Below are 11,241 nucleotides of genomic sequence, written 5' to 3'. Positions count from 1 at the left end.
TTATGCAAAAAAAGTACTTCGCCGTTTCATCTCACTTTCAACATTTAGTTTGTGCCTCAAGGCCTCTGTAGCTCCATCAATTTCTCTTAACCTCCAAATCTTCCATTATGTTAAGTATCAGTAAAACTATGAATGTTGTAACAGAGGAACACAAACAATTTCATGGTTTTTTACAATAAAAATATGTCCATCTATATTTTAAATCCAGAGTTATGAACAGTGTGATCAAAAATCAAACCACTCTTGAAAGTTAAATGGAACGTGTCACCTAAAACGGGTCAGTATATTACAACCACCCAATTTGCAATATTGTCCATGCATCTATTCTCGTCCGCTTATCATTATCAGGGTCACCTATCCCATCTGCCATAGGGTGAAAGCCAGGGTACACCCTAGACAGATCGCCAGTCTGTCTCAAGGCTGACACAGAGAGACAGGCAACCATTTGCACTCACATTAACATTCACCTAACTCAGATGGTAGAGTGAAACTCATCACACGCCTTAAGTCCCTTACTCCCAGTATTATTGTTTTATTTTATTTATTTATTTATTTTTAGGAAAGCTTGTGAGCACTTCATGTCCATTTGACATAACCCCTCCTAGAGTTGTGGTGAGATTTGGAGACTCTTTCTCAGCCAACTGCACCTCACTATCTGACCAGACTGATGGAATGGGATGGGAGTCTCCATATGGAGCAGTGGACTTTACCCAGAATGTCACTTCTCTTCCCTTTAAAATTGACTCTGTGCTAGTGTGGGAGATGGAGCCAATGTGTTATGTGAATTCCCGTGATGGTGATCAGTGTGTGAAAATATTGCCAGTCACTGTTTATAGTGAGTAGCCTTAACTTAGTCTAACATTTCTAAGAAGGTCATCGTTATTATATTTTCACTGATTAACTTTGAGTCATTTTATTATTATTTTTTAAATTATTTTCTTTTTCAGAAATGCCAGACAGTGTGTCTCTGAAGAATTTACGTACAGTGGAAGAAGGCCGACAGTTTGCCATACAGTGTGATGTTGTTAATGTTGCACCAGCAAGAAATCTTTCAGTAGTTTGGCACAAAGGAAATAAGACCTTGTCTTTTCAGACATTTGATGAGTCCAGTCCATCTCCAGTCAGTAAGTCATCTGTCCTCACTCTGACTGCTCATAGAGATGATGATGGAGCTGAGATCTGGTGTGAAGCAAAGCTGAACCTGTGGCCAAAGGAACAAGGTCCTCCTCCAGTGCGTTCAGAAGCTCATACTCTGACTGTACTCTGTGAGTTTTTAACATGCTCTTAATTTAATCACCACAAGATTTCATACTGAAAACATGAGCTTTTCTTTCTTTGTCTGTATTTTGATTGGATGTCCTCACACCCACCAACCTTCACCAATGATCCAAATGAGAATTTGGAAATGACAGTTGGGAGCAAAATATCTTTAAATTGTACAGCTAGAGGAAATCCAGTACCATCCTACCATTGGCAATTCCCAAACTTTACACAAGTGTGGTACAGGAGTAAAGATGTGAATCATCCTATTTTGACTCCATCATCTAAGTTTCCAGGGGTCTATATCTGCACCGCCTCAAACAGCCAGGGCACTGTGACCAAATACTTTATCATCACCAAAGCTCCACGTAAGTTCTTGGCAGTTCTTTGTCTGTTTAAATCTTTATTTTGGGATTTGCGATTGATTTTATGTAAGAAACTTTCCCATCTCTCACAGGAGATCAAACAATCATCACAGCAATAGTCAGACTACTTGTGGCCTTTGGACTCCTGCTCTTCCTTGCTTTTCTAGTTTTTACGACACACAGAGGCATATTTTCATGCAAGAAAGGCGACTATCTCCAAGGACAACCTACCTCATCAGTACCAGTATAAAACAAATTTGAATGGGTGCATGCTTGTTTTAAAGCTGTAGCTGAAAAAATGCACCATCTTGTCAGCTATCGCTAAAGCTCCACTAATCAAGAGACTGCTGTCCAAACAAACAAATTTAATCTAGCAGAAACGTGTTTAACAGCAACACTATGAGTGTAAACATGTGTATAAACAAAACAGATTAATAATCAGATATCATCCTCAGCTATTCATTTATTTTAACTTTTCGCTGGACAGAAATAAGAAGGAACAAATTTGCCTCTGACTGTCAACTGAAACTTTTTCTAATTCTAATTTTAGAAAACCGCTTGTGATTTTTATCAAGTCTTTACGCACGCCTGTGTTTTTCTCTCTCAGAAAACAGGAAATGCAAGACATTTTATTGCATGTTCACATCTTTTCATGTGCTCAATTTAATGTATGATCCACACACATCTTTACAACTTTTAGATATACAATAGAACAGCTTTTATTGTCACTGTTACAAGAACAATGAAAGGCTGTTTGGCATTTCTCCATGTGTGAAGTACGCAATAGCATAAGTATTTACACAATCACAGACAAATTTAAATTTACACAAGAAAGATATGTACAAGTTATACATACCCCTGCAAACATACGGATACACCCATATAAACATACACGCACATACATACATACATACATACATACATATATGTATATACACATGTATGCATGCGTACATACATACACACACATATTTCCGCGTACGCGCTTACACATACACATATTTTTAAATGTGTAAATCAGGAAATGAGCTGACTTGTTTTCTGCACCACAAAACGGAGGAAAGTTTTATTTTTAATTTCATTGTATGCACGCTTGGTGAAAACTTGATTTGGTTCTTAATTTTGAGCAGTTTCAATGCTTAGATAAATAAGTGTGTTTTGTTGTAATCTGTTGTTGTAATGTAATCATAAAAAAACTCATATTTGGATATGATTTTTAAAAAAATTTAATTTCATCCCCATTTCTTAAGAGGGGACAAACACTGAAATCGGAAATCTCTGGTTTTAATTACTCCACTCATCAATTTAACTGTTATTAATGGAAATAAAACACATTTTTTGGGTCTAAACATGCTCAAAAACTTGTATTTTGCACACAGCTGTGGAATTAGTGTAAGGTCTGGTTCATTCCTACGTTTCAGTCATTTCAAGGTGGTAACATTCACTCTTTTTTAAAAAAATTTATTTTCTATGATTTGATCATTTCATCTAAAAGAGGGCTTGTTAAACTATTAGAAAAATGTTCTGGTTAAACTGAGGATGTTATGCTATAACAATTTTGTTGGGCTTGCTACACATTACTCATTATTTTTCTTAAAAGTAATGCACGTGGGTTAGGGTACATACATGTACGTTATTAATTACTTAACAAAGAAAGTATTACATTCCTTTCCTGTTACTCAGTAAAATGACCTGAAGTGCACTGTCCCATAATTAATGGCTAGCAAAATAAAACTGTGGCTACAGTTCACATACAAGTACAAATACAGGCTACAATGTTATAAGCCTGTCTGCTCATCACTGCCTTTGTTGCCTGTCAAGATACTGGGTCGTGTGACCAAGTTTTTGAGTTTAATGTACCTTTTTTTGTGTTTTCGTTTCAGTTTAGCTCATTTAGTTGCTGTTTTAGTCTTTTGTTTCTTAGATCCCTTTTTCGTCGTCTCCCTGGTTCGTGTGTCTACCTGTCATGTTTCATGTCTGTGTGGTTCTTGTTAAGTTCGTGTCATGTCTACGTCTCCATGTTTCCTGTTCTATCTTGAAAGAGTCTTGTGTTCATTGCTTGTTGTGTTTAGTTTCACTTCCTCCTGTGGTGTCATGTTAATTTGTGTCAGCGCCATGTGTGGTCACTTCCCTTGAGCACCCCTTGTATGCATTTAGTCAGTGTGTTTCCGTTCGGTCTGTGTCAGGTCGTCTGTTGTCATCCCCCATGTCATGTTAGTGTGTTTCATGATGATGTTCAGTCTTGGGTGTATCCCTTCACAGTTTCCCTCATGCGCTTTTGCCTTATTGTTTGTAACAGTTTTATATCAGCCACAAGAAGAGGCTCGCTTTTAGTTCATCACAGTTTTGTCGTCCTCCGTGTCCTGCTTTTGGGTCCAGTTTCAAAATTTAATCAGTACACCCCGCCATGACAGCTGCCTGCTGAAGTTTAGGATCTGACTGCAAAGTGTTTGACTTGCCAAAAGGGATTTCTGATGTTTTTGGGCTTTTATGCCTAGTATATTTAGTCATACTGGTAAAAATACTGTAGTCACCAGGATTTACAAAGTGGTTAAGTATAAAATAAAGAAATGACCTGTTTTGCAAGTATCTTTATGTGTTTGCATTATTGTATGAATATTAAAATCAATATAATCCTTTCTTTTCTTTTATTTTTTTGTCTTTTTTCTTTTTTTTTCTTTTTTTTTCTCCTTTTAAATATAATCCTTTCTGTCCACTTAAACTATATTTTTAAGTCTGTGATTTTACCTTTTCTTTTTTTCAATTTTTGCTTAATTTTAATGACCTTTTTTTTTATTTGGATAAACAATTTTGCATTTCACTAGCGCACTCTTGTGCTGTAACTGAAGAAAAGTAAGTGTAGTAAAAATCTGTAGACCACTTTGTTCTCCTGACACACAAACTAAAATAAGCTAACTGTAGAGCATAGAAAGAAAAAGTGTTTTCATTTGCATTTATAAGATGAAATTAAATGTTTTAGAATTATACTGCAACTTCAACCTCCTGTCCCAGTATCACCAATTCACTCTGGTTGAGAAAATGAAAATCCTGTAAAGGATTAAAAGTTTCTAACATCAACTAAGGTAAAGTGTAAGTCCTCATGGCGGACAATGGGTATTAATCCATACTGCATAGCACAATTAACAACATTGCCTAAAAAAGTATAAACAGTAACAGTCCTGGAAGACACAGTTGAGCTGCATTAGCTGATGATCCTCTCACACCAGCCAACAGAAAATGGTAGGCGGTGTTTTGTTGAGAGTGGGAGGGTCGTAACACATTTGGACATTATTCAGTCTTAGAGCTTCTGCAGTTGTAAATCTTGCTCCTCTAGGTCTGTTAGCTATGTTTCACAGCAAAACATTACCATAGTGATCAGAAAAGAAAATTCACAGTAAAATCAAAGCCTAAATATTAAAAGGATATGCAAATTAATGTATCCATGCATCCAGAATACCAGCAGAGCTGAAATAATGTGCTAAATTTATCATTTTATTATTTTTAATTGTTACTATTTGACCACATGCCGAATTTAAATGTTGCTGTATCATACTATATGCCTATGTTAAGCTTTCCTGTATCATTCTAGGAAAGCCTGTGAGCACTTCCTGTCCATTAGAACTTAGCACTCCTAGAGTTGTGGTAAGGTTTGGAGACTCCTTATCAGCAAACTGCACCTCATCGTCTGACCAGACTGAAGGAATGGGCGGGATGGGAGTCTTCATATGGAGGAGTGGACCTTACCCTGGGCGTCACTTCTCTTCTGTTTAAAATGGACTCTGTGCCAGCGTGGGAGATAGAAGCAATGTGTTATATGAATTCCCGTGATGGTGATCAGTGTACAAAAGTGTTACCGGTCACTGTTTATAGTAAGTAGCCTTAACTTTATCTGAGCACGCAATTTTTAGTATTCACTGAATAACATGAAAATAACATGAATTACAGTTTTTTACAGACGCTAGGACACATTTCTCAATACTTAGGTCACTTTTGCAAAACTCCTCACACAGTGAGCACAACAGAAGTCTATGTGGGCTAAACTGAGGATCAGTTATCATTGTTTTGGCACAAAATGCATTCAATGACTACATCTCTCAAATTTCATGAATTATCTTCCCACTCAGACACAACAACTGCCAAAAATCTTTGTACGTACAGGACATTTTGCATGTGCTTACATACTGTTTTCAAAACTGTTAAACTTATGGTCAAAACAATAACACAATGCAAAACTTAAAAAGACAGCAAAATTCAACAGCAATATTTTATTGAAACATATTTTAAATCTAAAAATGCAGTTTAACCAGCCACAGCTTATTCTCATTGTAGATGAACATCTACACAGGTGTTACTCCTTCAATTTTTCAACTCCTTCAATTCTGGCATGCCAGAAGATTCTTTCCTAGGTGTATTGCCCTAGATGACATGAGATGTGATGTGGATGAGAACCTGTGGCCAAATGGAGAAGACCGAGTAGATTAGCATTACTATTGTATGTGTATCAGTGGATGGTGTGTATACAAATTCTTGTATTTTGGGATTACTTAGTGCAAAAAAATAAAAATACGGTACATAAACAAATATTAACGAATTCTGCATGATGTCTGATTCATTCCAGTAACATATATTGAAATTATAAACAGAGATGTGTCCTTGTTTTACACAAGAAAACGCTGTGTAATGCTACATGTTGTTAGTGTTTTTTAGGTCATTGTTTTGTGGGTGACAAAGTGTGTTTGTCGGCTGTCAACCTTTGCTAGTGTTCTGGAAGAATGAGTTTATTTGAGACCTGAATAAAGTGTTTTGGTAGTTGTAGTGCATTTTGAATGTGAAATGAACTGCTTTGCCAAGCTGAAGGTCAGTTAGGAGGATTGTGTGAAGAGTTTTGCAAAAGTGACCTAAGTATTGTGAAATGTGTCCTAGCGGCTGTAAAAAAAACTGTAATTGTATCCCTTTTTGTTACACAAATGCCAGACAGTGTGTCTCTGAATAATTTAGGTACAGTGGAAGAAGGCCAACAGTTTGCCATACAGTGCGACATTGTTAATGTTGCACCAGCAAAAAATCTTTCAGTAGTTTAGCACAAAGGAAATAAAATCTTGTCTTCTCAGACATTTGATGAGTCCAGTGTTGTAGAAATTTTAACAATAACCTGCAACACACCCAGTGAGCTTGATTTGAAGTGGGTTTAATAAACACATTGCAATGTGGAGAGAGCATCCCAGTGAAACACCAGGACCATCTCTGAATTGTGGCCATCGCCCTTACATCTTATATACAGACACACAGACAAAGAACATTCCACAAACTTACAGGTTGGCCCCTCTCACGGGGGGGCTATACCTTCTCCCTCACAGAGAATTATGACCTTGTTTTCTGCTTGGCCATCACCTAAGGATTTACATCCCTGATAAGCAGGAGTCCCACTATCTGTTTAACGTCTCCCATTACAATGGCCTCACTGTGTTAACATTCCATAAGCATTCGAACTAGTGATTAAATATGTGATTAATACATGAAAAAACAAATCTGGCACTACACCAGTCCATCCAGTCAGTAAGTCATCTGTCCTCACTCTGACTGCTCATAGAGATGATGATGGAGCTGAGATCTGGTGTGAAGCAAAGCTGAACCTGTGGCCAGACGAACAAGGTCCTCCTCCGGTGCGTTCTGAAGCTCATAATGTGAAAGTTGGGAGTTTGCCTTGTAATCGGAAGGTTGCCGGTTCGAGCCCCGGCTTGGACAGTCTCGGTCGTTGTGTCCTTGGGCAAGACACTTCACCCGTTGCCTACTGGTGGTGGTCAGAGGGCCCGGTGGCGCCAGTGTCCGGCAGCCTCTGTCAGTGTGCCCCAGGGTGGCTGTGGCTACAATGTAGCTTGCCATCACCAGTGTGTGAATGTGTGTGTGACTGGTTGTGTAAAGCGCTTTGGGGTCCTTAGGGACTAGAAAAAGCGCTATATAAATACAGGCCATTTTAAACTCCAGCTGATGCTTCTTTTACACTCACACACACTAACTTGTCTTGTCAATCACTGCCATGTCATTGCTGTATACCAGCCATTTCCAAGAGTCAAGAGTGCTGCATCACTAAAACCATAAAATCCTCAATCTAATCAAAATACAACATAAAGTGATGCATTTCCTTTAAAAATGTATGCAAAAAACATAAATCTCACAGGCTGCTGGCTACAAATTTCTGCCAGACAGATGGAATGGGATGGGAGTGTTCATATGGAGGAGTGGACCTTACCTACAATTTTTCTTCTCTTCCCCTTAAAACTGACTTTGTGCCAGTGTACAAAGAAGCAATGTTACATTAATATTATCAATGCAAGAGCAGTAAATGTAGGTCAGAGTAATGACTAATATCACAAACTAAACCACTCCTACTACCAGTTTTGATTGATTTTTGTATATAAATATATGTCACTGTTCATCAGAATGAATTTGTATCACTTCGGCCTATCTGCAGTGCCTTCATGGCCCACTAGGGGGTTGAGCCAACACTTTGTAAATCACTGCATTATATTGTCGGACTCTTTTGGCTGCATTTGTTATGTTTGAGATCGTGGTCTTGCTTGATTCTCTGACTTACTCAGTTTGCCTTGTCCTCCTGGTCAAGATTCATGGGGAGTCAGCTGGCTATGTGTGAAGAATCATGTTTCATCTCCACCAGCAAAGCCTTCATTTGTGGAAAGTTTTGTTGGAGAGTAGAGTCTGTGGATTATTCTGGAACCAGTCCCATGATTTAGGTTAACTGGAAACTTGGTTTTGGATTTCGTTTCCCCACCCAGGAGAGGAGCAGCGATGGATTTTGGAAACCTTTTTGGATATCTCATTCATAAACTGATCTCTACTGTAGACTGAATTCATGATTTCTCTAGGTAACCCTCCAGACATGTGGATGAAACTGAATGTGACCTTGACAGAAATACCTTTTTTTTAAATTCAGTAAAAGGACTAAATGTTACAATCCCTGATAGTACATTGCTTCAAATGGAGAAAGTCTTGAGAGATGCCTGTTATGAGGAAAGGCAGCCCAGAAACTTTACTAGCTGGACACATTTTTGTGTGCTCCAACTTCACAGGGTGTTTCAGTCTTTTATCCCAAGCTAATCTGCTATTTTTTTACCTTCCTTGGTTACGTTTAGGGATTAGAGATCTGATCTAGATTATCATATTAAATTTGGGACATATCGTCAGCAGTGGACCTTGGATTCATCGGGTGAGCTGGAAGGGGGGCGCCTGATCTGGCTTCCTACACCTCCCTGTCGGATCAGGCTGTATGCTTTACCTCCCCACTGCCTTCCAGAAAAGAGAAGAAGAGCAGGAACATTTTTCCTTTTCTTTTTTCTCTTCCATTCCTCCTTTAGGTTTCACTACCATGAGGTTAACTGCACGGCCTCCAGGAGGCCCTGAGACAGCTGTATCAGTCAAACAGCAAAGTTTCTAGTGTTAGGTTTTCTACCCCTTTGATGCCCTCTCCTGTGGCAGGCACACCACGGGTTGATCAATCCTGGGCATGTGTCTCATGGTTAGCTGACTGCTTTAGCTGCTCAAGTGATGTCAGCCCTCTTTAGCCACAGCCAAAGAGGGCTGACATCACTCTTTAGCCACAGCCAAAGAGGGCTGACATCACTCTTTACCCACAGCTAAAGAGGGCTGACATCACTCTTTAGCCACAGCCAGTGACTGGTCCTCTCGGGAGCTAATTCTCTATGCTAATTCTCAATTCTGCCGTTGGGCCTGTCCTCTGATTCCAATCTCTCTAAGCAGTTTTGCTATTGTACTGGCAACAAAGCCTCTGCACCCCACTTCTACCGGGTGCACCTTGATCTTCCAGCCTCTGTCCTCTGCCTCAGCTGGCAAGTTGGCATACCGCAGCTTCTTACACTCAAAGGCTTCCTCCATTGCATCCTCCCACGGCACTGTCAGCTCAATGATGTAAACAAGTTTTTGGGAGTTGGACCAAAGGGCGAGGTCTGGTCGCAGAGTAGTTGTTACAATTTCTGTGGGAAAAAATGGCCTCTGAACCAAGTCCACTTGCATCTGCCAATCCCTGGCAACCTTCAGCGGGCTTAGGTCCGGGGGTGAAGGGCTAGTCCTTGGCTTGTCCCCCTCCCGGACAAATGCTGATGAGTACTGATGCTCCTCTTGGTTCGTGAAAGGTTGAGCGTTGATGGATTTCCTCTTGCACTCAACTTTCTTTGAGTTCACTTTTATCACTCCATTTTGTTTTGTGTGTGAATACTCAGTACTGTAACCTTTTCAAGAACATCTTCTTTCAGTCTTTTGAAAACGAAAGCAGAACACGACAAACTCATTTTACGCGAGTTTGCAGTTGAAATATTATATCGCTACAAACCACATCGGACCTTTCTCTTGTCTTTAGGAGCCTCTGTGGTTTTATTTGTCAAACTAACAGGAAGATGTCTTTATTGAATGTTCACACTGCATGTAGTTTCTTAGAACGTTTGCTTGTGGAAACGATAGAGTGAGTCAACGCCCATGTCAATGTTTACTTCATGTATACCATGCTGCAGCTCTTTGTATAGGGGCAGTTTTTTCTGTGACTCAGAGCCAAAGGAAACAGCTTTTGGGGTCAGCTACACAAATTTCAAAACATCTGTTGAGGTCGATCTGCTTTATATTTAATTTTCTTGTGAAACTTGGTAAAAACATGATGCAGTTCTTCATCTTTTGTTTTGCAGTGATACATAAGTATTTTTTCTCTTGAGCTTTTTACTTAAAGTTATCTCTATAGTATCTCTACTATGCTGTTGTGGAACTCATCTTCCAAAGAGTGCATTCATTTTACATAAGCTCCTTTTAAATAGATTCCTAACACTGAAAGTGCAAAGGCCCACATGGAGTTGCTCCATTAACCTTGCAGCTTTGAATGAGGTACAAATGATTAACATGAAAAATCTTCTGACCATAAAACCTTTCTATTTTTGAACAACAAAGCCTATTCATTGGATTTATATAAAGTGCACGGAGTCTCCATAAGAAAACAAAATTATTTTTTTGTTTTTTTTACATATGAAGTTTAATGCAACAAATTCAACCCCAAGAACAACAGTGGCCCCAAGATAAGCAACTGTACCAGATGCAGAACTGGAAAAAAAAGAAGGAACGTTGCAATTTTTGAAATTAACATGAACTGTTTACACGTTATCTGATGTGAATAACCAACAAACTGAACTGTTATTTACTAGTCACGATGGTATTTGTCAGAGATCTTATTTTCTTTAGAGAATGCCAAAATTTAATTGTTTCTCGTGATTATATGATTTCTTTACGATTCCTAATATTTAGGGGAAGATCTGAATTTTTCCACATCTCCAAGGACAACCTGCCTCACGAGTACCAGTCTAAGGGGAAATTTGCATGAATGCATGCTCAGTGGATGGTTAGTCCAGTCATGCTTCAAAACTGAAAATAAAGAAAGAAAAAAGCATTATTTCATCAGCTTTCTTTAAGCATTTACAGTACGGTAGTTGTTTAGGAGTAACATTGTGAGTGTAAATGTATTTACAAATGCAACCCTTAATCAGATTTAATCTTAGCTTCTTCCCGTCTTCTACACAGAAGACTTTGTTTCAGTCATATGTCC

General features: G+C 38.8%; 2 protein-coding genes across 3 annotated transcripts; both read left to right on the top strand.

Annotated features, from left to right (window-relative positions):
• Positions 1–475: 475 nt before the first annotated feature.
• Positions 476–1,888, top strand: LOC147332817 (cell adhesion molecule 3-like). Of its 2 annotated transcripts, none has more exons than XM_086290719.1 (4): positions 476–835; positions 948–1,265; positions 1,365–1,628; positions 1,718–1,888. In XM_086290719.1, the coding sequence occupies exons 1-4, from the start codon at positions 673–675 to the stop codon at positions 1,873–1,875; spliced, it is 903 nt and encodes a 300-aa protein (XP_086146845.1). In that variant the 5' UTR covers positions 476–672; the 3' UTR covers positions 1,876–1,888. The 2 variants fall into 2 exon arrangements, with proteins under 2 accessions (XP_086146845.1, XP_086146846.1); XM_086290720.1 differs by having other exon boundaries at positions 587–796.
• Positions 1,889–5,147: 3,259 nt separating this feature from the next.
• LOC147332816 (intercellular adhesion molecule 1-like) lies at positions 5,148–9,078 on the top strand (the record flags this gene model as incomplete). Its single annotated transcript, XM_086290816.1, is given in 5 exon segments — positions 5,148–5,333; positions 5,335–5,455; positions 6,591–6,752; positions 7,170–7,349; positions 8,999–9,078. Coding segments are annotated over 5 exon segments (729 nt in total), but the record flags the coding sequence as incomplete, so codon positions are not given.
• Between the last annotated feature and the right edge of the window lie 2,163 nt (positions 9,079–11,241).

Source organism: Aulonocara sp. 'chitande type north' Nkhata Bay, linkage group LG4, assembly GCF_057382095.1.
Source record: "Aulonocara sp. 'chitande type north' Nkhata Bay isolate Kocher_YH1m ecotype deep benthic linkage group LG4, A_spYH_male_GT1.1, whole genome shotgun sequence".
NCBI classification, from domain to species: domain Eukaryota; kingdom Metazoa; phylum Chordata; class Actinopteri; order Cichliformes; family Cichlidae; genus Aulonocara; species Aulonocara sp. 'chitande type north' Nkhata Bay.
This window is presented reverse-complemented; position numbering and strand designations above follow the sequence as displayed.